This window comes from Elephas maximus, chromosome 12, assembly GCF_024166365.1.
Source record: "Elephas maximus indicus isolate mEleMax1 chromosome 12, mEleMax1 primary haplotype, whole genome shotgun sequence".
NCBI lineage: Eukaryota > Metazoa > Chordata > Mammalia > Proboscidea > Elephantidae > Elephas > Elephas maximus.
The window spans coordinates 41,699,908-41,725,610 of NC_064830.1; the positions used below are offsets into that span (position 1 = coordinate 41,699,908).

Below are 25,703 nucleotides of genomic sequence, written 5' to 3' on the forward strand. Positions count from 1 at the left end.
TGGACCCAGGATCCCCGCACTGAGAAGCTCCATGAGATTGAGAGAGAATGCTGTAACTAACTCTGAAGACAGTGAGAAGCAGTGGCAGAGAAATGGTGGCAGGAGAGACCAGGAGAAGACAGTGCAGTGGGATTTCCAGCCCACAGATTGAGAAAGGTGAGTGCCTTTGGGGAGGAGGCTTGCTGGCGGAGCGGAGTAGGATACCTCCAGGCACTTGGTGGAGCTAGGTTTTCTGACCCATGGAGCTGGAACTGAGGCTTACCAGTAGACTGGCAGTTAGCCAAGCTAAAACCTTTGTAACACTTGCGAAGCCCAAGGGGCCAGAGAGAGGCGTGCCTGTAGGCATGGCTGAGAAGAAACTGTTCTGATGGAAGAATTGTACCCCAAGCATTCCTCAACCTGAATTGTAACCTGTTACTTCCCTAATAAACCCTGTAATCATTGCCTGTGAGCTCTGTGTGGCCATTGCAATGAATTATTGAAACCAGCAGAGAATTAGAGTGTCATGGGAGGGATGGTTGGTGTCAGAATTGGTACAAGATGGTGGTGAGAGGAGGCATGTTTGACCTCTGCGTCATAGGAATCAGCCTGGGGCTGTTGATCTTGATTCTCCTTCCCCCTCGTGAAGTTAGAGGAGGTCAGATGCTGTGCCTGTGCAGTTTTTACACTGTGTATAAATCTTCCTATTGAAAGGGCATGCTATAGATCACAAAAAAGCAGCACAGAGGTCAGTACCCAGCCATATCCTCTAAAGATGAAGAATTCTTGAAACAATCGGGAAAAAAGATAAAGTCACTTTAATGGGGGAACAAAATTGTGGAGGCTTGTATTCTCCAGAACAACGTTCAGCCTGAGAAAACAGTGCAACAAGGCCTATCAAGCCCTCCTGTGACCCAAGGATTTTAATTTTCCAGGCAAACTGTCATTAAGGTATCAAGGTAACATGCATATTTAAGTATGCGAGAACTGGGGGAATATTGTTCCCATGAGCCCTTCTTGAAGAAACCACCAAATAAGGAATCTGAGTCAACTAAGACGTAAAGAAAATATAGCAAAAGGGCTGACAATGAACATTGAATCTATTAACTGCAGGCGGGAGACTGAAACAAAGGCGGGATTCCAGTCATGGGACAGAACTAAATTGGGAAGGAAAGAAAAGGTAGGAGCAGAATAAATACATTGATTTTCTCAAATTTTATAACTGCAAATAAAATATTCAAAGCTGTCAAATCAAATAAGGGAGGAATAATAGAAAATTAACATATACATATCTACTTAGTGAATGGGCACCATGGCATAAGATAACCGAACCAAAAACCAAAGCCAGTGCCTTCCAACTCATAGTGACGTTATAGGACAGAGTAGAGCTGCCCCGTAGAGTTTCCAAGGAGCACCTGGTGGATTTGAACTGCTAACTCTTTGGTTAACAGCCGTAGCACTTAACCGCTAGGCCACCAGCATAAGATAAATAGCACATAATTTTGGGTTAGAAAGACCTGAGTTTAAATGTTGGCAATCATTTGCTTTGTTACTTTGTGAAAGTTGCTCAACCTCTCTGACCAGTACATAGTTCCCTCAGTTGTAAATGGTGATGATCAAAAGTGCCTGAGGTTTGTGGGACTTAGTGCAGCATAATAAATTCTCATTTATTCCCTTGCAGGTTTTGGTTTAGGGAATCTGTTGCTCTAATCAATAACTACGCAAAGTTGCTTGGGAGACTGTAGGCTGTCTCAATTATTTAACTCTACCCTTCAACGCGAGGTTTCAAAAAGAAGCCCCTGCTCCCGTAAAAAAAGGGCCTGACAATTTACTAAAAATCATCCCGCTCTTCTGGTTGTAGCACTCAACCAACCGGCAGTGGAGAGGAACGCGCTCCTTAGAACCATCACTTAGCAGATCAAAAGGGCAACATTTGCCCCAAAGCAAAGATGAGAAGGCAGGAAGTGGTAGACATTCCGGACCAAAGCAAAGGGGGAACCCAGGGAGGAAATGGGGAATGTGCGGATCCATTGTGGGGAAACACTTTATGTACAAACTTTCCAGTGGGAAGCTCATTTGCTCTGTAAACTTTCACCTAATACACAATAAAAAATTAAAAAAAAAACAAAAGGTAAATGTTAAATTTTGTTTAGTACTTATTTATATGATCTCAATGTATTTTTTAAAAGTCAAGACAGAAGGTGCTGGAGGGCGGTTGAATGCCCACGTTCCCCGCGCTGCCTCCTGGTCGTTTAAAAACCGACGTTTCTGCCCTTTCCGGGCAGCCTGGAGAAGGCCCGCTCGCGCCCGCGTGGTGCGTACCGCCCTGCCCGCGCGCCTCCGCTCTCGGCGGCTCCTCCCGACCGGCGGCCGCGCCCGCGCCCGGGGGACCTCGCCCGCGGAGCCCAGCCGGCGCCGGCAGGGGCCTGGCGTGGCCGGAGAGGGCGTTCCGGCGTCCAGGGCGGGCGGGAGTGAGGGCTGCAGCACTGCCCCGGCCCAGGCTGCGCCCACCCGGCGGCAGCCCCTCCGCAGAGGTGGGGCCCGGGAAAGCTGCGCAGCAGAAAGCGGGGACCCCTCCCCGGTGAGGACTGTGGCCCAAAAGGGTGACCCGGGGCGCCGGGGAGAGAGAATCATCCCGCTTTACAAACTAGGAAACCCTGGTGGCGTAGTTGAGTGCTATGGCTGCTAACCAAGAGGCAGGCAGTTCGAGTCCGCCAGGCGCTCCTTGGAAACTCTATGTTGCAGTTCTGCTCTGCCCTGTAGGGTCACTATGGGTCGGAATCGACTCGAAGGCAGTGGGTTTGGTTTTGGTTTTTAGAAACTAAGGCAAGAGGCGCCTAGGATTTTGTTTTAGTTACCGGACCTTGAAAGTGGAAGGATTCAAGCCGCTCTCCGAGCATAGAGTTCTTGCTTTTCCCACTGTAACCGTGTTACTGAATACTCTCACTTTACTTCTTTCTCCTCAGAGATCGTATTATCTATGGCTGCCATGAAAACTTCGAACTATGGTGACCATTTCAGGCCAGAAAAATTGAAAGAATGGCCAGACCCCAAGGCAGTTTCTTTAATGGAGGTAAAACAACATGGCTTTTTGAGGCGTTATTTTGGTGGTAGGATTTAAACCCTTCAAGATTAGGAGTTACTATTATCTTCCTAGAAGCCCTGCTGGCGGTGTGGTTAAGAGCTAGCTGCTAACCAAAAGACTGGCAGTTCAAATCCATCAGCAGCTCCTTGGAAGCCCTATGGGGCAGTTCTGCTCTGTACTGTAGGGTCACTATGAGTCGGAATCGACTGGACCGCATTGGGCTTTTGGTTTTATATCCTCTTAATCACGGTTGCATTCCCCAGAACCGGAAGAGCGCCTAGCACATATTCGCTGTTCAAAAAAAAGTTGTCGAATGGCAATGGCCTAGGATCCAATTTTGCCAATGGTTGGTTGAGTGTCCCTGTTCCTGGCCGAGGTTCCCACAGGGGAGTAAACGCAGCGTTCCAACGCCCGCCCTGCAGGAGAGGTCTGGGGAGGCTGGTGGATTCCTGATACTTTAGGGTCTGGAAAAGTAATTATCTTCTCGTAAAGGAAGTTTTATTGCTTTACATGATCCTATAATTTGCCTCATTGTAAGGAAAAACCGTTGGTAATTTCTTTTGCCCCACATGCTGTGGCTGTATGAGGAGTGAGACGTTTAATTTCTTTATGTGTGCCCATAGGATGCTGTAGATTTCAAAAGTGCTATTAATTCTTAACATTTTCCTTATATTGTATGGCAAAATCACAAAGAAGGAGCCATCGATGACAAAAACTGTATTTCTTTTAAAATCTATTGCATGACTGAAAGACTGTGTTAACATTTGCCAGTGGTGTTACTACAATGGCTCAAAAAAATGTGATTCCTCAAGATGCTTGTCAACCTTTTACTTCACGTAAATAGTGATTGATTCTAAATTTGCATTGTATCAGAGGAAAAGTGTTGAATTGTTTTATATAATTTGTCATTTGCTATCTTAAAATAAGTATGAGATGGCTTTAGATCCAGATTTTGTTTAAATTATTAGGAGAGCTTTTTTTATTTTGGAGAAGAAGACAAGAGCAGCTGCCTGAATATCATTTTAGAGTTCACGTGAAGCGATTAAATACATGGGTAAAAATCCAACTCTCCTTTTCAGGATTTCTCTCATTCACAGATTGAGTGTTTGAGTTTGTGGTTTGTTTTGTTCTGATGCACTCAGGTTGGCAGAACAGAGAGAAGAGCCTGAGACTGAATAACATAGTTTGAAGAGCCTGTATTATTTTACATTGGAGATAATTCTTTTAAATAATATTTCTCTTCCAGATACTGAGTTTTTAGTGCCTTGCTGTTCATTCCTACTTAGTCCTAAAAGAATAAAACCTGGAAGATCATTTCATATGATCCAATTGCAAAAGCCCTAAAGTGAGGATTTAAATGCATAAGCTTTACCCAAACTCATAATGGAAACAGCAGGTCCCTAGATGTGAGACAATATGGATGAAGACCACTAGTGGCTACTAACTAGCTCAGGACTCTGGACCAGTTGAGCTAGATCTAATTTTCTGTGGTTTTGACTTACAAAGAAACCTAGCAAAAGGTGAAAAACTTCAGGAGCCCTTTAAGAAAATACCTACTGAATGCCTGAAAAGAGAATTCACTTTATAGAAGATCTCTTTAATTAGTAAGCTGTCTTGGTATTTTAAAAATATGATTTAATAATATGATGTCAGGAATTTGCATCAAAATAATTAGAGGTGGAAGCAGGGGATTTAGATGAAATAAAAAAAATTTTTTTTTTTTTTAAGATTGAGTTGATAGTTGTTGAACCTGGGTGAGAGGTTTATGGGGACTCTTGTTTGAAATTTTCCATAATCAAAAGTTACAAAATATGCTTTGAGGTACAGACATTGAATTTACATTCAAATTGCTAGTAAAATATACTGAGTTTTGTAATTTTGATTTATTCCTTCAGGATTTACATCCTAATTTTCAATTCTGTAATTGTAGGAATTAGCTAGAGAAGACATTGATGAAGCTGTACACGCAATATTACTTAGAGAAAATTATGTTGTGAAGGTAAGAGTTGGCTGTGCACTGTGTATTTTAAGTACATATATTCTTTGTGAGCAAGAGTGATGAATGGCAACGTGATCAAGAGTTGATTACCATGTTAAGGAGATTCATTTTGTAGGGAGAACGAGGCTCCTCTGATTTTCTTTTTTATACTTTCATAGATCTGAGGTTGTGCACCCCATTGCAGGATCACTAACAGGTCCAAACCCTCCTCCCCATAATTCCACCTGGATCTGTCTTTAAAGGATCTGAGAGATTGTTCTAACTGCTCTCCCTTTTTGTCTTGGTACTGAATAGAAATTCTTTCCTACTAAAACTTGCCTTTTTTTTTCCCCTTATGTTCCCACATCTCAGTGAGGTTATATAAAGCCACTGGAAATAAATTAGTGTTTAAGGACAACGACTAACCAGTACTGATAGTCATTAAGAAATTAATAAACACAAGAGGAATTGCTGTGAGAGGGATTGAAATTAGGTGTTATAATAAAACTTTGACATTTGAATTGCAATTTACAGTTTATAAAGGGTGTTCACACATATTCTCATTTGAGCAGCAAAAGAGGTAGGTAGGATTCCCTTCCAGTTATAGATCCAGAGAGAGAGGTGTTGGAGCAAGTCTAGTGCACTTCTTCTACACGACAATTTTGTCACAGAATTTCCTAATGATGAGGTAGAGACATGGAATGGGTGAACAGGGAAATTTCCTGATGATGAAGTGGAGATATGGAATGGGTGACCAAGGAAAGCTTTGAAATACATAAGAACAAGAGATTCATGAGTTAGGGATGACTTAATGTGGTTTAAAATGGTCTCGGTTTAGAACGTTTCATGAGTCCTTCCTGTTCTTTGCTCTCAGATTCTCTTTCTGAACTTTACTCTGTTCTTCAGTTATTTTATGCTGGAACTTTGCAACCTGAGTGTGTCTGAGGGCTTAGGAGTGGGAACAATTAACTCCCCCCGCTTCAAATGACAATAAATGGAAAATTTTATGATAATTTATTTTCCTCCTTTTTTTATCACTTCATTAGAGATTAGATACATATTTTCAGCATCTGGAAGATTTTAAAGAAAGAAGAAGAGAAATATTACATAAAAAATGGGTTGAAAATGTTGCAAAGCCTCTTCAGCAGAGAATTATGGAAAAAGTAATTTCATATAAAAATAGAGGGCTGAAAAAAACAAAACAAGAGAATTTCGGATATTATTTACAGCATACAAATAAAACGGTACTGAGAGTTTTGTTTTATTTTAATAAAGTATAATTTGAAGAGTTGTAGTTATTGTTAGGTGCCATCAAGTCGGTTCTGACTCATAACGACCCGATATATAACAGCCACTGTGTCAGTTTATCTCATTGAGGGTTTTCCTGTTTTTCACGGACCCTCTACTTTACCAGGCATGATGTCCTTCTCCAGGGACTGGTTCATCCCAATAACATGTCCAAAGTACAGAAGATGAAGTCTTGCCATCCTCCCTTCTGAGGAGCATTCTGGTTATACTTCTTCTAAGACAGATTTGTTCATTCTTCTGGCAGTCCATGATATATTCAATATTCTTTGCCAATACCATAATTCAAAGACATCAATTCTTTGGTCAGCCTTATTCATTGTCTAGCTTTTGCATGCATTTGAGGCAACTGAAAATACCATGGCTTGGATCAGGTGCACCTTGGTCCTCAAGGTGACATCTTTGCTTTTTAACCCTTTAGAGAGGTCTTTGCAGCAGATTTGCCCAATGCAATATGTCATTTGATTTCTTGACTTGAGCTAGGCCAGCATTTTCACTGTTTATGTAAATAGCTCCAAGGTTTTATTTAGGATGAATTCATTGAATTGTATTATAGTTGACTGCATTTTTAAACCTGGTTTAGGGTGGAGGGGGTAGAGATAATTGATTTGGAACTATCTATATACTTTTAGGTAAATGTAGCTTAAGCCGTAAGGACATTTATTGTTTGTTTAGCAAGAAATCCAGAGGAAGGTGGTCTCATAGTGGGTTCTGGCAGCCTAACAATGTCATTAGCGACCCAGGTTTTTTCTACTCTGCTGTCCTTAATGTTTTCACTTTTTCCCCTTCACCCACACGTTTTAGATGATGGTTGCTTACAGCTCCAGGTATTAGGTCTATACTCAAGGCAGAAAGAATGGGCAAGGAATGGTGCTATGGGACTCTTCCCTTACCCTGCTCCATTTATCAGGAAGCACATCCTAGAAGCAAGCCCCCAGTAGATTCCCCCGTGGGTCTTATTGGCCCAACCTGGGTTCTAGCTCTAAGGACCAAGCTATACAAGTCCTAGATATAAGTGGGACAGGAAGAGAGCATCTGGCTTTCCAATCTCTATAGTAGGAAGTAAGCAGGGGAGAATGGGATTACCTGGCCATTGAGTTAGCCAACTATTAATGTATAGAGCCTGCCATTTCTATGCTTTATGCTTCAGTTTGGCTTTACAAAGCAAGTACAAAATTTTTGTTTCTTTAAAGATTTTTAACTTTGAAGTCAGGATCCTTTTTTTGAATTTCAAAACCCTACCCCCACCCCATTGCTGTCAAGTGGATTCCGAGTGGCTGGTGGATTCAAACTGCTGACATCTTGGTTAGCAGCCAAACACTTAACCACTGGTGCCACCAGGGCTCTATTTAGGTGCACCTATTTGTTGTAACGAATTTAAATCTGTTGGCCTTATGTGTGTACTACAAGATCATTGTCCTTCCGAGAGTAGTTTAACTGAAATATTAGGGCATTAATGATATTTATGATATTTCAGGAGCCCTGGTGGCACCAGTGGTTAAGCGTCCAAACTTACTCTGTGGGAGAGAGATGTGGCAGTCTGTTTTCATAAAGGTTACAGCCTTGGAAACCATATGAGGCAGTTCTATTCTGTCCTATAGGGTCACTATGAGTTGGAATTGGCTTGATGGCAATGGGTTTGTTTTAGAGGAACCCTGGTGGTACAGTGGTTAAAGCACTCAGCTGCTAACCCAAAGGTCAGCAGTTCTAGTTCACCATCCATTCCTTGGAAACCCTATGGGGCAGTTCTGTTCTGTCTTACAGGGCCACTATGAGTTGGAATCTACTTGATGGCACACAACATTATATTTGCTATAATAAAATTTAATACTTGGAGAAATTATCATCGTGGTTCTTATTTCAAGATATCCTCATGACAACCTTATGGTACGGGTATCATTATTAACCCCATTTTATGGATAAGAAAACAAACACTTGGAGAGGTGAAACCGGTCCAAGTTCACCGAGCTAGTTAGAGACAGAGCTCAAGACTGAATCAGGCCTGTTTGAAATCAAACTGCAAGATCCTACAGTTGTGCCCAGAAACATGACTGCTTAATTATAAGATGGGGAAGCCACATCTCAGAAACAGCGTGTGTTGAAGTCCAAGTGATTTTAAATGACAGTAAGTCAACCATGTGATCTGGCTTCCTAGAAAACGTGGGCTCTGAATTCTTTGAAAGAGGTGTTAAGAGAGTCTGTGCTTAGCGTGGGAAGCATCAGTGTCCTGGTCCACCTTGTCCTTATGCCCTTACTTCTGATGTCACACTGCATAGGGGACATTGACCAGTTGCAGAGCCTTTAGAGGAGGGTGGGGCTTAGAAGGAGAAGTGGAAAGAAAGGGGGTATTTAGCTCAAAGAAGAGATGGCACAAGGGGAAATGAAACCTCTAAATGTTTGAAAGGCTTATAGGCTGATAATGGATATGTATATTTTTGTGTTGCTTCCAGGAAGAAAACTAGAATCTGTCCATGGAAGTTATAAGGCAGATCTGGACTCAGTGTAAGAACAGACTTCTCAGTGGTTGTTTTGTTGTGTGCCTTCAATTGGATTCTGACTCAAGGAGTTCTGGTAGTGCTGTGGTTGAACGCTCAGCTGCTAACTGAAAGGTTGGCTGTTGGAACCCACCAGCCGCTCTGTGGCAGAAAGATGTGGCAATCTGCTTCCGTAAAGATTACAGCCTTGGAAACCCTACGAGGCAGTTCTACTCTGACCTATAGGGTTGCTATGAATTGGAATCCACTCGATGGCAATGGGTCCTTAAGGCAGTCTGCCACATCTTTCTCCCGCGGAGCAGCTGGTGGGTTTGAACCACTGACGTTGTGGTTAGCAGCCGAGCTCTTTAACCACTGTGCCACCAAAGGCCCTTTCTCAGTGGTTAGAATCAGCAAAAGAGTACCTTCCCCACGGAGCAGAAAGTTCTGAAGCGAAGGCTAGCTGATGACTTCAGACTAAAGCTGGATGATTACTTCTCTCAGGATAAGGTGGCCTTGCATCCCAGACTAAGTTACTTCTGAGGTTTCTCCTCACCCTTTGAATTTATGCTTTTATATAAATATAGAATAAAGTATTTGGCTTTTATGAATCCTGCAAGAGCCTTCTGTATGTAGTGATTTTTTTTCTGTAGGTGTATTTATTATTATTATTATTTTAAAGGAAACTGTATCTGGAGACCGTTATAATCCTGAAGTATGTAATCCTTTTCATATGAGGAAAAAGGACTCAAGATATGGAAAGGTAGAGTAGGTTTTCCCCTTTTATTTATTTATTTTTAGAAGTTCTGGGGTTGGGGACAGCCTAGTCATTTTAGAAGTCTTACAGATATCCTCTGTTCATTAAAAAAAAAAAAAAATCCACAAAAGCATTCCTCCTGCCTTTTAGAATAGGAACTCAAAGTAATTTAGCCTGCTGGAGAGTTTATTTATACTGTGCGAACATGGCACAAGTGTGTGTGATCACTCATTCATTCGTTTGCTCACTCACATTCAGGAAACTTGAAGTACAGGAGGGAGAGAGAGGTATGTGGGTAGTGAATAGAGGGGAGAGGGATGAGGGTGTGGTAGAAGGCTGCGCAGGGGACAGTGGCACTCCGGAGGGAGAGCGCCTCTCCCTGCGGGAACAAGGAGGATATCAAGAAAGGCTGCCCGAAAGAGCTAACGGGGGAGCTTGTAACGAGGCTTCAGATTTTAAACTGCCAATACTTGAGTCAAAATTTAGAGGTATAGGTTTCAGTTTTACTCTTATGTAACTGAAGTAGCAACTGATATTATTGTTCATGGAAAAAAAAAAAAAAAATGTGTGTGGCCCTGAAGAGGGAAGTGGTTTATTTTGCTTCTCCTGGAAAACCAAGCCAGATCATTATTATGAAGAGAAAAAAGTTATCTTCATTGTAGGGAGGATCTCACTTGGTAGGGTGTTGGAGGACGCATGTATTATGCTACTGCGTTTATTCAGTAATTATTTACCTAGTATTCTTGGGCCCAGCACTAAGTTAAGTGCTATAGGGGGATAAAAGAAGGGAAAAAATGGTCCTTCTGTCTAAAGCTTACAGTCAGAACTGTAAAATATTTCTCAATAACCTCTGTACTCCCCTTCTCTAGAGACACACAAATGTTCACCCAACTAGTTCTCACACGTCCTCCAAGATCAGTTTTCAGCTTCCCTTGGAGGCGTTCTTCCTCCCAAGCTGAGCTAGGAATGCTGCGCTGAGCTCCTAAAATATCCTGAGCTGACTCCGCTCATGACTAGATTGTCATTGTGTTACTTGTCAGTTCTACTAGACTGAGAGATCCTTAAGGACAGGAACTAGCCCAGGTGTGGCACATGGTGCCATCAGCAAATATTTATTGACTAACAGAATGATGGAAACCCTGTTGGTGTAGCGGTTAAGTGCTGCAGCTACTAACCAAGAGGCCGGCAGTTCAAATCCACCAGATGCTCCTTGGAAACTCTATGGGGCAGTTCTACTCTGTCCTATAGGGTTGCTATGAGTCGGAATCGACTCGACAGCAGTGGGTTTGGTTTTTGGTTTTAACAGAATGATAACAGTAGAACTCTGAACAGAAGTGTGTCTCTTCTATTTGGGCAACCCTCCTTCCATTCAGCCATTTAAGATTCCGTGAAATATCCTAATCTGGGCAGGAGGTGTTCACCCTTCCACACCACTCTGTGGATTAACATATTCACGGGCCTTTTTTATTGGTACTTAGGGTAAGGCCATACTTGAATGCTTGGGACAGATATAAAAAGCTCAGTATTCAGACCGTACTCGAATTCTCAAGAGTCTCATTTTCTCTAGGCTTCAGTCCCAGTGTTTTATGATCCTCTGTTTCAAAGACAGCAAGAGGTGGATGAAGAGAACAGAGCTGTTCTCCAATGTGACACAGGTACTTTGTGATCACTGGGCTTCGTTTGTGGAGACTGCTGATTGTCGGATGATTTCATGCTCCAAGAGCAACTGGAGTTGACTTTAAGAGTGTTGACTTAGATTTCTTATCTTCCTGCAGGAAAACAATATTCCAAAAAAGAATATAAAGAAACAGAGAAGGCCAGGCTACGTGTGAACTTGCCCCAGTTCACTTTCACTCTACACAGCGTGATACCAAAAGAAAGGTGGAAGGACTCTGGGAGAACCCTGAGAAGTAAAATTCGTAGTCCATGCAGGTAGAGATGAACAAGCTCCAGGATTGTCAGTGGAAAAATATGCATGTAGCTTGCACTTTAGTTTAATTCCTAATGCAGATCTAACTAATCGCAGTTTTTTCTTTTAGTGATTTATAGCTTTATTATTGTGACCGTGTTCCCTTTTGTATTTTTTTTTTTTTATTGTGACCGTGTTCCCTTTTGTATCGTGAAATATACACAGAGAACAGGGTAAAATACAAACATACAGCTTCACAAATTGCCAAGCCAGTCCAGTGAAATCCCCACCCAGGTCAAGAAATGGAGTGTGCCCCCTTCCTGGTGACAGTCCCCTCTTTCCTCCAAGACTGCCTTCATTTTTATAAGTATTCATTTCCTTGTTTTCCTGATAATGTTACCAGCTAATTTTGCATCTTTAAACAACATAGTTTATCTTGCCTGTTTTTGGACTTCATATAAATAGAATCTTACAGTATTTATTTTTTTGTGGCTGACTTTTCAAAAAACATCTTTATCAAGGTATAGGTTACATACAAGTGTACAATTCCATGTGTGACTGACTTCTTTTGCACACCATTCATGTTGCTGCATATAGCTCCAGTATATTTATTTCTGATTTGGATAGTATTCCATTGTCTGGCTATGCCATCATTTGTTTAACCATGCCACTGTTGATGGACATTTGAATTGTTTCCAGGTTTTGGCTATTATGAATGGCACTATTATGAATAACCTAGCACAGTATTTCGGGTCACACAAGCCTCATTTCTTAGGGTTTGTACCTAGGAGTGGAGTTTTCTGGGTCATAGGATAACCTTAAACTGTTTTCCAAAGAGGCTGTTTCTGTTTACGCTGTCATCAGCATGGATGAGAATCACTGTTGCTCCATAATCTTCTCAGCCCTTGGTGCAGTTGTTAGACATTTTGAGTAAAGTTGATGGCTGTGTAATAGTGTTTTCCTGATTACCCATGAGAGTGAGTACTTTTCATACATATCCCTCTTGGCTCTTTGGGTTTCCTTATTTGCGAAGTATCTATTCAAGACTTTTGCTATTTTTTCCCAGTTAGGTTGTCTGTCTTATTGATTTGTAGGTGTTTCAGTTATATGTGTTGTAAGTATCTTTTCCTATTTTGTGGATTGCATTTTTACTCTTCCTAACCAAACCAAGGGGCCCTGGTAGCACAGTGGTTAAGCATTTGGCAGCTAACCAAAAGGTCAGCAGTTCAAATTCACCAGCTGCCCATTGGAAACCCTGTGGGGCAGTTTTACTTTGTCCTATAGGGTCACTATGAGTCGGAATCGACTCAATGGCAATGGGTTTTAACCAAACCAAACCCATTGCCATTGAGTTGATTCTAACACGTGATGACCCTGTGTGTGTCAGAGTAGAACTGTGCTCCATAAGGTTTTCAGTGGCTGTAATCTTATAGAAGTGGATCAACAGGCCTGTCTTTCACAGTGCTGCTTGGTGGATTTGAACTGCCAGCTTTTCGGTGAGTAGCCAAGTGCAAACTGTTTGTACCATACCGCCAGGGACCTTTACTGTTCCTAATGATGTCTTTTTTTTTTTTTTAATTAGGAGCCTTCTTTTTATTATTTTATTTTATTGTGGTAGCAAATATATAATGTTTACCATTTCTTCCATTTTTATGTATACAATTCAGTGACATTAAGTCCACTATGTTATGCAATAGTCACCACTATCCATTTCTACATTTTTCATCACCCTTAGCAGAAACTCTATCCCTTAAGCAATAACTCCCCGCTTTCCCCTTCTGCCTGCTCCTGGTAGCCACTAATAAACTTTAGTCTCCATGCATTTGTCTATTCTAGATATCTCATATAAGTGGGATCATACAATATTTGTCCTTTTGTGTCTGACTTAATTAACTCAGCATAATGTTTTCAAGGTTCTTTCATGCCGTGGCATGGATCAGAACTTCGTTCCTTCTTATAGCTGAATTATTTCATTGTATGTATATTTTTTATATACCACAATTTGTTTATCCATTCATTTATTGATGGCCACTTGGGTTGTTTCTATACTTTTTGGCTATTGTGAATAGTGCTGCAACGAACATTGGTATCCAAGCATCTGGTTAAGTACCTGCTTTCAAGTCTTTTGTGTGTATACCTAGGAGTGGAATTGCTGGTCATATGATAATACCATGTTTAACTTCTTTATTTTTGAGGAACTGCCAAACTGTTTTACACAGTGGCTGCACCATTTTACAATCCCACCAGCAGTGGATAATGGATCCAATTTTTCCTTGTCCTCGCCAACACTTGTTATTTTCCGTTTTTCTGATAATAGCCATCCTAGTGGATGTGAAGTGGTATCTCATTTGTGGGTTTGATTTGCATTTCCCTTGTGACTAATTATGTTGAGCTAGTCACATGACCAAGCTCAAACTTAATGTAGGAGGAGATTACACAAGTATTTGAATACTAGGTCGTCTAGATAATTTTAGGGGGGAGGGTAATGAAATAATAGTCTATCACATTTGTCACTGTAGTTTTCAGTCCTTACCTTTTAGAGTCTGGCTTTTTAGTTATTTAACATAGTAAGCATAATTTATTTTTGAGGAACTGCCAAACTGTTTTACACAGTGTTTGTTTTTTTCAGTCAGTGCCTGACAAGTCCAGTATCTGGAGTCCCTGTGTGTCTTTTTCCTGTATCTGTTGTTTCTGCTGGTTTTGGCTCATAGTGTCTTGTTTATTCATGTGTCTCGTTATCTTTGATTTTGTGATAGACATTATATTTTAACAACTATTTTTTAAAATAATTTGAGCCCTAGGATGAAGTCTTCTTTTAAAAAGATTTTTGTTTGCTTCAGCCATGTGCCTGGAAGGACTTTCAGCTCAGTACCACCTTAATCCAAGTTCAACGCATGAGTCACGTAGGGAGTGTGAAGCCAGGGTGCAGTTGTGTGAGGGTTGTTTTAGTTTTTGTTTACCCTTACTACTTGGGAATAGCCCTTCAGGTCCCAGCCCCAAAGCAGGGGAGGTTTACTAGAATTCTCACTCTTGGTGGATACAGATTCTGACTTTTGTCCTCTTAGCCCCAGAAGCCACCAAAAGTGCATCTTCCCTCAGGGCAAAAAGTACCCTGAGTGATGGGTTCACCTCTCTGGGTTCCAGTTCTCTCCCAAATCTCCTAAAAATTCCTTACTATCTTATTATCTCTTTCAAGAAGTTTTTTTTTTCAAAATTTTTAATTGTTTTTAGCAACACATTTGGCCTTAATTTTTTGTTCCAAAACCCAAAGTCCTTGCTAATCAGATTTAAAAAAAAAAATAGACTTTATTTTTAAAACAGTTTTAGTTTACAGAAAAATTGAGCATAAAGTACAGAGAATTCCCACTAATGAACCACGACTACCATAGCCTCCACCAGACTGAGTCTGGCACAACTAGATCGTGCCTGGCTACCACCACTGACTGCTCTGACAGGGATCACATACAATAAAGAGTTCTGGACAGAGCTGGAGAAAAATACAGAACAAGCTTCTAACTTACAAAAAAAGACCAGACTTACTGGTCTGACAGAAATTGGAGAAACCCCAAGAGGATAGCCCCCAGATACCCATTTAATTCAGTACTGAAGTCACTCTTGAGGTCTACTGTTCAGCCATTGATTAGACAGACCCATAAAACAAAATGAGACTAAATGAGCCCACCAGCCCGGGGGCAAGGATGAGAAGGCAAGAGAGGACAGGAAAGCTGGTAATGGGGAGCCCAAGGTTGAGAAGGGGAATATGTTGACATATTGTGGGATTGGCAACCAATGTCACAAAACAATATGTATATTAATTATTTAATAAGAAACTAATTTGCTCTGTAAACCTTCATCTAAAGTACAATAAAAAAAAAAAAAGTATGGCGAATTCCCATATTCTCCCTCTCCTTCCTGCACACATTAGTGTGGTAGATTTGTTAGAACTGATGAACCAATATTAACACATTATTATTAACTAAAGCCCATAGTTTAGAGTTCACTGTTTGTGCTGTATAGTTCTATGGATTTTGACAAATGTATAATGTCATGTATTCACCATTACAATATCATACAGGATATTTTCACTGCCCTTAAAATGTCCTGTGCTCAACCTGTTTATCCTATTAAAATTCACTTATTTTTGAGACAGTTGCAATAAGTTTTAGCTGAATGTGTAACCATTTTATTTTATTGTTGCCATTAGTAATAATTGTGTATTTTCGTGTAGAGAGTGACATGAATGGGCTATGGGTGTGCTGTGATACTGATCCCCTTAGCACTGGAGGTGACTGGTGGAGCATGGTACAGGTGAAGCCCCCTGGGTTAGTTGTCTTCATTAGCAAGCAGCTTCTTCCGTTTATTCAAGGGCCTTTTATTATCCTTTTCTATGCATGCAGAGTTCCTGGGTGGTGCAAAAAATTAAACTCTTGACTACTAACCTAAAGGTTGATGGTTTGAACCATTCAGAGGGGCCTTGGAAGAAAGGCCTGGTGATTCGCTTCTGAAAGGTCACGGCCATGAAAACCTTATAGAATGTGGTTCTCATGGGGTCACCAGGAGTTGGGATCGACTAGATGGAGCTGATTTTTTGGTTTTTATGCCTGTAATGAAATGTTGTAAAGTACTGAGATAAGTCAGTCCCCTGAGGTTTAAAAAATCATTCATTTATTCATTCGCTGTTTTTATTGGATATTTATTTAACATCTAATTTCTATATGTAGATTACTGGCTAAGGGCATTAAAAGAGGTATAAGACATAATGCCTTACCTAAGGACTTTGATAATTTAGTCCACAAAGCGTGAGTAGGATATACTTAAATACCATCTTTAAGTATGGTGTTTACAGTGGGAAACACAGTAACACTTTAGGGAGTTGGGACAAGAGCTCTTGACCAGCTTATTCAGAAAAGTCTTTGGGCTGAAGATGGAGTTTTAGTGGGGTCTCAAAATGTGGATAGTATTTGAATAGACGAACCTGTGCCCTCAGTGTCAAATTTTACTCCAGTATGCACAACTTATCTTCTATTTTTTTAATAACAGAGAAGAATTTGAGGTATGGGCATCTTGGATTTCTGGCTCTGATCAAACAACTCCATTACTGAGTGGAATAGAAGGACTGAGAGAGGGTCATATTGGGGGAGATACAAGCAGTTAATGTGCTCAGCTGTTAACTGAAAGGTTGGAGGCTTGAGTCCACCCAGAGGTGCCTCGGAAGAAAGACCTGGCAATCTACTCCTAAAAAATCAGCCATGGAAAACACTACGGAGCACTTTGACACACACGAGGTTGCCATAAATCATTATCGACTCAATGGCAACTGTTTTTCTCTGTCTGTACTCAGAGGCCTGTAGAGTCTCCACCCTCCACTGGGAATCTGTACTAACTGCACTGCTTGATTTGCCCACCCGGGGAGGGAGATGTTGAAAGCAAGGTTAAATGGCCAACTTCCAGGACACCAACCAGGCCCCAGGAGAAAAATTCTACCAAAGATACTGGAATTGTGGAAGAATCAATCATTTCCCTGGTATTTGATGGGGTGTTTCATTTCAGTCTCTCATGAGAGGAAATTGTGCTGTGATCCAACACAGATGACTTCAGACACCTGGCTAGAGAAGCAGTGAGACAACTGGTAGCCCAGGAACGTTTGTATCTGTTGTGCTCAGCCTCATAAAACCTCCAGTGCCAACGGGCCTTATTTCTCCAAGATTACACCATACCCCTAATGATATGATATAGGAAGAGAACCAATAAAAATAAATTTTATGATAACTGTTGTTTCATTCCCAGGTAGATAGTCCTGGTTAGGACTTCTGACTGATTTATTCTCTCTTGCCTTCTTTTCCTCACATGTGTGTTAGACCTTCTGACTGTGTCCTACACATCTCTTAAGCGCTGTTCTGGTTTTCTTTTTCCATTGTTTTTCTCTTTGTCTTAGTTGGGACATTTTCTATTGACTTGTCTTTAAATTCAGTAACCCTTCTTCTGTGTTCAGTCTGCCATAAAATCCATTCAATGAGTTCTTCATTTCAGGTATTGTATTTTCTAGTTCTAGAATGACCATTTGAGTCTTTTTAAAAATATTCCATTTATCTAATGAAATGCCACATTGTCATCTATTTCATACGTCATCCCCTCTATTTTCTTTAACATACTAATCACGGTTATTTAAGGATTCCTGTCTGGTAATTCCAGTATCTGACTCAGCTGTGGGTCTCTTTCTATTGTCTAATTTTTCCTTTAATTTTCCTGTCTCTTTTTATGTCAAGTACATTTTGGTTGTGATTTTAAGGTTCTTCTAAGAACCTTACAGGCTTTAAATGTTTTCTTCTATCAGAGAGAATTCCCCCTTTTCCCTGTAAGGCAGATAGAGTGAGGATTAATCACCTTGATTCAATGAGCGATCGAGCTCTTTCAGGGCTGGCTTACAGTTTTGTATAATATCCAGTCCTAGTTCATCCCCAGATTCCATTTGATTGATAGCCTGGTGCATCTTGTCCCCACAGCCAGGGATGGATTACCCAGTAAGCAAGGTACACAAAGGTTTTTTGTCACATCAAAGATGTGAAATTGTGCCCTAGAGATTAGTAAATAAATACAATTAAGCCTGTGCATACCTGGCTTACTAGTTAATCTGCCCCTGCCCACAGCCATGAAAAACTGTGGGAGATTCAGTCTGTCATTTGTAAGTTTTAAACCTTACTTTTTAACCTTCTGCCTCATGCAGCTTAAAAATTTAGCAAATGTCCAGAGAGGAAGATCAGATAGGTCTACTCTCCTTATGGGACTAGTCTCCTAAGTAAAATAGATGATAGGTAATTTCACTTTGCCTTCTAGAAACTTCTAGATTAGCTCCCCATCCATCTGTATAGACCCAGAACTCAGCAAATGTCCCATGAGCAAAACTGGCTGTACATTTCGGGCCCCTGAGTTTTCAGCCTGACCTGCCAGCCCTGCATAGCTGCCAAAGTGTTTTTGGTTTCTCTTCCCCCTGGAGACTCCCTCTGCCTGGCCAAACCTGAGCCTCAGCCCAAGCCTGAAATTCACAAACACTTCCAGGAATGTCAACTCATTCCTGAAGGGCTCTCCCGTTTCTGGAGTTGTTTCCACAGGTACCCAATGTCTTAAAAAAAAAAAAAAAATATATATATATATATATATATATATATAAAATATTCTGGCTTTTTCCAGTTGTTGCAGCAGGAGAATTGGCCTTTTGAAAGCTTCTAAATCCTACACAAGTGGAAATACTGTTATGCTTTCTTGGTATTTTTATTTTATCCCCCATCCTGAATTTTGCTGAAATAACTAACTCTACTTTGTTTCCTCTAGTGATTTTTAAGTTTTTTTTTTCTTTCATTTGTTTTGTTCTTTTTTTTTTAATTGTGATTTAAGTGAAAGTTTACATAGCAAATTAGTTTCTCATTATACAGTTAATACACAAATTGTTTTGTGACATTGGTTACCAACCCTGCGATGTGTCAGTACTCTCCCCTTCTCCACCCCAGTTTCCTTGTTTGCATTGGTAGTTTTCCTGTCCCTTCCTGCCTTCTCATCTTTGCTTTTGGGCTGGTGTACCCATCAGTCTCGTATACATGGTTGAACTATGAAGTACGTCTCTCATGTGTGTTATTGTTGGCCCTATAAACCTGTCTAATCTTTGGCTGAAGGGTGAACCTTAGGTGTGCCTTCAATACTGAGTTAAAAGGTTGTCTGGGGGCTATACTCTCAGGGTTTCTCCAGTGTCTGTCAGACCAGCAAGCCTGGTCTTTTTGTGTGTGTGTCTGAATTTGAATTTCATTCAACATTTTTCTCCCATTCTGTCCAGGACCCTTTCCTGCAATCCCTGCCAGAGCAGTCAGTGGTGGTAACCAGGTACCATCTAGTTGTAGGCTCCATCTGGTGGAGGTTGGGTAGTTGTGGTCCATTAGTCCTTTGGACTGATCTTTCCCTTGTGTCTTTGGTCTTCATTCTTCTTTCTCCCACTGGAATGGAACTAGTAAATGTATCTTAGATTGATTTGGAAGTTTTATATTTTATTTCCGTGGCTAATCATGGTTCCTTTACCAATTTTAACATATTATTATTTATATGTAATTACATAACTCCTCATCCCACCCAATCAGGCTTTTTTTTTGCCTTCATTTCCTTCGTCTTCCCTCTCTACTCTCCAGCCTTTGTTATCACCTCAGTGTTCCTCCCTTTAGTCTTGTCCCCTCCTGTCCATCCTTTCCCTACCACCAGAGTGATCTTTGGAAGTGATCAACACTCCCCAACTGAAAACTCTCCACTGGCCTCCCACAGCCTTTCTGATAAAGTCCACACTCCTTAACAGCACAAAGGGTGCCATCTGGGCCCTGCCACTCTTTCTAACTTCATATCAAAAATCCCCTCTCCCTAAAAAAATAAGTAAATCACAAAGATCCCTTGGTCAGGCCAGCATGCTTGCAAGTCCCCTGGCCTGCCAGGTTGTTTCATACCTTTGCCTCCTTGTCCATCACTGGCCATTCTGGTCCCAGACAGACAGGGAGTTACCACGGTGTAACCCTACATCCTCCAACCTGCCTTAACCCCCCAGCAGCAAGCCCCTGAGGGCAGGAACTATCATTTATCTTGGTGTTCCCAACACTTAGCTGGAACTTAGCAGATGCCAAGTAAATGCTGGCTGAATGAATGAATGGAGGAGAGGAAGAGGCTTATTTCCCTAGATGGGCTGGGCTTCATAGGGCAGGAATGTGGCAGCCTAGTGAAAACCCTCTGAGGACACACAGAGGGTGCCTCACGTGACTACTTGATAGAGTAAGTGCGGTACCATAGATCACTTCTGTGTGGCCTTTCTGGCCATGGTCTTGTAACTCCCACTGAAGGGATTGGACAGGACTGCGAGATACGATAATTATGACCCACCAAAGGAATTAGTCAGCTTTGCCATCTCTCTGGGCTTGAAGTGAGCCACAACGGAGGTGGGAAAGAGAAGATCTCACCAACACCAAGGAAGAACAGCCAGGAGCCAGCAAGTCTTGTGGACCCAGGATGCCTGCACTGAGAAGCTCCTGGACCCAGGAGACAGAGATAGGGAGAGCTGTAACACTGAAGACAGCAAGAAGTGGCAACAGCAGGAGACAGCGTGGTGGGTTTCCCGGCCGATGCAGTGAGAAAGCTGAGTGCTTTTGGGCACAGGCCGAGGGCCAGGGAAAGGGCATGCCTTCGAGCATGGCTGGGAAGAGGCTGTCCTGATGGAAGAACTGTATCCTGAGCATTTCTGAGCCTGAATTGTAACTGTTACTTCCCTAATGAACTCCGTAATTGTGAGAATGGTCTGTCCATTGCAATGAATTATTGAATCCAGCAGAGAAGTAGAGAGTGCCATGGGAGGGACGGTTGGTGTCACAATTGGTAAAGATGGCGGAGAGAGGAGGCATGTCTGACCTCCACCTCATAGGAATCAGCCTTGGGATGTTGATCTTGATTCTCCTTCCCCCTTGTGAGGATGGTTAGACGCTGCCTCCGTGCCATTTTTTTTTTAAACTGCAACATCATTTATTAATAACCTGCCATTAAACCCTGTGAAGAAAATGAAAACCTTTTACCTCTTTTAAATTACTTCGGAGTTGGTAGCCTCTTTGAAATCCGGTCCTGGTTCTGTTATTCTAAAAGAAGGCTAGATCTTGGGGAGAACAGGAACCATAGATGGCCAATAGCATTCCCAGTAGCCCATGTTTCTTGATTGCTTTAATGATCCACATGGCTCTTTCACTGTCACTATAGGCTTGATTTGTGTAGCATGCAGTGAAATACTTATTTCTGTGGCCCAGCCAGCGTCTCTTTCCTGTCTTCCTCCTCTGTCATCATGCTGCCCTCTCCCACTGATGCAAGCACCTTGGACTCTTTCTTCCACTTCATTTCCCATTACACTAGGTCACCACATCCTGTTGACTTTTTTTTAAAATAATTTTTATTGTGCTTTAAGTGAAAGTTTACAAATCAAGTTAGTCTCTCACACAAAAACCCATATACACCTTGCTACACACTCCCAATTACTCTCCCCCTTAAAGAGACAGCCTGCTCCCTCCCTCCACTCTCTCTTTTCCTGTCCATTTTGCCAGCTTCTAACCGCCTCCACCCTCTCATCTCCCCTCCAGGCAGGAGATGCCAACATAGTCTCAAGTGTCCACCTGATCCAAGAAGCTTACTGCTCACCAGCATCCCTCTCCAACCCATTGTCCAGTCCAATGCATGTCTGAAGAGTTGGCTTCGGGAATGGTTCCTGCCCTGGGGCAACAGAAGGCCTGGGGGCCATGACCACCAGGGTCCTTCCAGTCTCAGTCAGACCATTAAGTCTGGTCTTGTGAGAATTTGGGGTCTGCATCCCACTGCTCTCCTGCTCCCTCAGGGGTTCTCTGTTGTGTTCCCTGTCAGGGCAGTCATTGGTTGTAGCTGGGCACCATCTAGTTCTTCTGGTCTCAGGATGATGTAATCTCTGGTTCATGTGGCCTTTCTGTCTCTTGAGCTCATAATTGCCTTGTGTCCTTGGAGTTCTTCATTCTCCTTTGATCCAGGTGGGCTGAGACCAATTGATGCATCTTAGATGGCTGCTTGCTAGCGTTTAAGACCCCAGATGCCACTCTTCAAAGTGGGATGCAGAATGTTTTGTTAATAGATTGTATTATGCCAATTGACTTAGATGTCCCCTGAAACCATGGTCCCCAGACCCCTGCCCGTGCTACGCTGGCCTTCGAAGCATTCAGTTTATTCAGGAAACTTCTTTGCTTTTGGTTTAGTCCAATTGTGCTGACCTCCCCTGTATTGTGTGCTGTCTTTCCCTTCACCTAAAGTAGTTCTTATCTACTATCTAATTAGCGAATACCCCTCTCCCACATTCCCCCTGCCCCCTCTCGTAACCACAAAAGAATGTTTTCTTCTCAGTTTAAACTATTTCTCAAGTTCTTATAATAGTGGTCTTATACAATATTTGTCCTTTTGCAACTGACTAATTTCACTCAGCATAACGCCTTCCAGGTTCCTCCATGTTATGAAATGTTTCACAGATTCCTCACTGTTCTTTATGGATGCATAGTGTTCCACTGTGTGAATATACCATAATTTATCCATTCATCCGTTGATGGGCACCTTGGTGGCTTCCGTCTTTTTGCTATTGTAAACAGTGCTGCGCAGTAAACATGGGTGTACATATATCTGTTCGTGTAAAAGCTCATTTCTCTAGGATATATTCCAAGGAGTGGGATTGCAGGATCGTATGGTAGTTCTATTTCTAGCTTTTTAAGGAAGTGCCAAATCGATTTCCAAAGTGGTTGTACCATTTTACATTCCCACCAGCAGTGTATAAGTGTTCCAGTCTCTCCACAGCCTCTCCAACATTTATTCTTTTGTGTGTTTTGGATTAATGCCAGCCTTGTTGGAGTGAGATGAAATCTTATTGTAGTTTTGATCTGCATTTCTCTAATGGCTAATGATCGTGAACATTTTCTCATATATCTGTTAGCTACATGAATGTCTTCTTTAGTGAAGTGTCTATTCATATCTTTTGCCCTTTTTTTTTCTTAACAAAGTCTCTTTTATTTTCTCTTCAAGATTATATTAAGTTATAATCAGATATTAGCTATTCTGGTTTCAGTCCTTTTTTTTTTTAATTAACTTTTATTGAGCTTCAAGTGAACGTTTACAAATCAAGTCAGTCTGTCACATATAAGTTAATATACATCTTACTCCTTACTCCCACTTGCTCTCCCCCTAATGAGTCAGCCCTTCCAGTCTCTCCTTTCATGAAAACTTTGCCAGCCTCCAACTCTCTCTATCCTCCCATCCCCCCTCCAGACAGGAGATACCAACACAGTCTCAAGTGTCCACCTGATATAATTAGCTCACTCTTCATCAGCATCTCTCTCCCACCCACTGTCCAGTCCCTTTCATGTCTGATGAATTGTCTTCGGGGATCGTTCCCGTCCTATGCCAACAGAAGGTTTGGGGACCATGACCGCCGGGATTCCTCTAGTCGCAGCCAGACCATTAAGTATGGTCTTTTTATGAGAATTTGGGGTCTGCATCCCACTGATCTTCTGCTCCCTCAGGGGTTCTCTAATTGTGCTCCCTGTGAGGGCAGTCATCGATTGTGGCCGGGCACCAACTAGTTCTTCTGGTCTCAGGATAATGTAGGTCTCTGGTTCATGTGGCCCTTTCTGTCTCTTGGGCTCTTAGTTGTCGTGTGACCTTGGTGTTCTTCATTCTCCTTTGCTCCAGGTGGGTTGAGACCAATTGATGCATTTTAGATGGCCGCTTGTTAGCATTTAAGACCCCAGATGCCACATTTCAAAGTGGGATGCAGAATGTTTTCATAATAGAATTATTTTGCCGATTGACTTAGAAGTCCCCTTAAACCATGGTTCCCAAACCCCTGCCCTTGCTCCGCTGACCTTTGAAGTATTCATTTTATCCCAGAAACTTCTTTGCTTTTGGTCCAGTCCAGTCCAGCTGAGCTGACCTTCCACCATGTATTGTTGTCCTTCCCTTCACCTAAAGCAGTTCTTATCTGCTAATTAATCAGTAAAAAACCCTCTCCCTCTCTCCCTCCCTCCCTCCCTCCCCCCCCTCGTAACCACAAAAGTATGTGTTCTTCTCAGTTTATACTATTTCTCAAGATCTTATAATAGTGGTCTTATACAATATTTGTCCTTTCACCTCTTACTGATTTCGCTCAGCACGATGCCTTCCAGGTTCCTCCAAGAATCTGTTTCACAGATTCTTCACTGTTCTTTATTGATGCGTAGTATTCCATTGTGTGAATATACCACAATTTATTTACCCATTCATCCGTTGATGGACACCTTGGTTGCTTCCAGCTTTTTGCTATTGTAAACAGAGCTGCAATAAACATGGGTGTGCATATATCTGTTTGTGTGAAGGCTCTTGTTTCTCTAGGGTATATTCCGAGGAGTGGGATTTCTGGGTTGTATGGTAGTTCTATTTCTAACTGTTTAAGATAACGCCAGATAGATTTCCAAAGTGGTTGTACCATTTTACATTCCTGCCAGCAGTGTATAAGAGTTCCAATCTCTCCGCAGCCTCTCCAACATTTATTATTTTGTGTTTTTTGGATTAATGCCAGCCTTGTTGGAGTGAGATGGAATCTTATCGTAGTTTTAATCTGCATTTCTCTAATGGTTAATGATCGAGAGCATTTTCTCATGTATCTGTTAGCTGCCTGAATATCTTCTTTAGTGAAGTGTGTGTTCATATCCTTTGCCCACTTCTTGATTGGGTTGTTTGTCTTTTTGTGGCTGAGTTTTGACAGAATCATGTAGATTTTAGAGATCAGGTGCTGGTCGGAGATGTCATAGCTGAAAATTCTTTCCTAGTCTGTAGGTGGTCTTTTTATTCTTTTGGTGAAGTCTTTGGATGAACATAGGTGTTTGATTTTTAGGAGCTCCCAGTTATCTGGTTTCTCTTTGTCATTTTTGGTAATGTTTTGTATTCTGTTTATGCCTTGTATTAGGGCTCCTAGGGTTGTCCCTATTTTTTCTTCCATGATCTTTATCGTTTTAGTCTTTATGTTTAGGTCTTTGATCCACTTGGAGTTAGTTTTTGTGCATGGTGTGAGGTATGGGTCCTGTTTCATTTTTTTGCAAATGGATATCCAGTTATGCCAGCACCATTTGTTAAAAAGACTATCTTTTCCCCAATTAACTGACACTGGGCCTTTGTCAAATATCAGCTGCTTGTACGTGGATGGATTTATATCTGGGTTCTCAATTCTGTTCCATTGGTCTATGTGCCTGTTGTTGTACCAGTACTGGGCTGTTTTGACTACTGTGACTGTATAATAGCTTCTGAAATCAGGTAGAGTGAGGCCTCCCACTTTCTTTTTCTTTTTCAGTAATGCTTTGCTTATCCGAGGCTTATTTCCCTTCCATATGAAATTGGTGATTTGTTTCTCTATCACCTTAAAAAATGACATTGGAATTTGGATTGGAAGTGCATTGTATGTATAGATGGCTTTTGGTAGAATAGACATTTTTACTATGTTAAGTCTTCCTATCCATGAGCAAGGTATGTTTTTCCACTTAAGTATGTCCTTTTGAATTTCTTGTAGTAGAGCTTTGTAGTTTTCTTTGTATAGGTCTTTTACATCCTTGGTAAGATTTATTCCTAAGTATTTTATCTTCTTGGGGGCTACTGTGAATGGTATTGATTTGGTTATTTCC

At 41.6% G+C, this 25,703-nt stretch overlaps 1 protein-coding gene across 2 annotated transcripts in view; it reads left to right on the plus strand.

The window, feature by feature from the left end:
* FAM228A (family with sequence similarity 228 member A) overlaps positions 1-25,703 on the plus strand; it is a 39,345-nt gene continuing 13,642 nt past the window's right edge. Inside the window, exons 1-6 of one of the 2 annotated variants that reach the window (XM_049902757.1) lie at positions 1-156; positions 2,946-3,052; positions 4,995-5,063; positions 9,504-9,584; positions 11,146-11,233; positions 11,354-11,510. In XM_049902757.1, coding sequence (XP_049758714.1) covers positions 93-156; positions 2,946-3,052; positions 4,995-5,063; positions 9,504-9,584; positions 11,146-11,233; positions 11,354-11,510 — 566 coding nt within the window. In that variant the 5' untranslated portion in view covers positions 1-92. The remainder of the gene's footprint in view (positions 157-2,945; positions 3,053-4,994; positions 5,064-9,503; positions 9,585-11,145; positions 11,234-11,353; positions 11,511-25,703) is intronic. The other variant, XM_049902758.1, reaches the window with a different exon arrangement.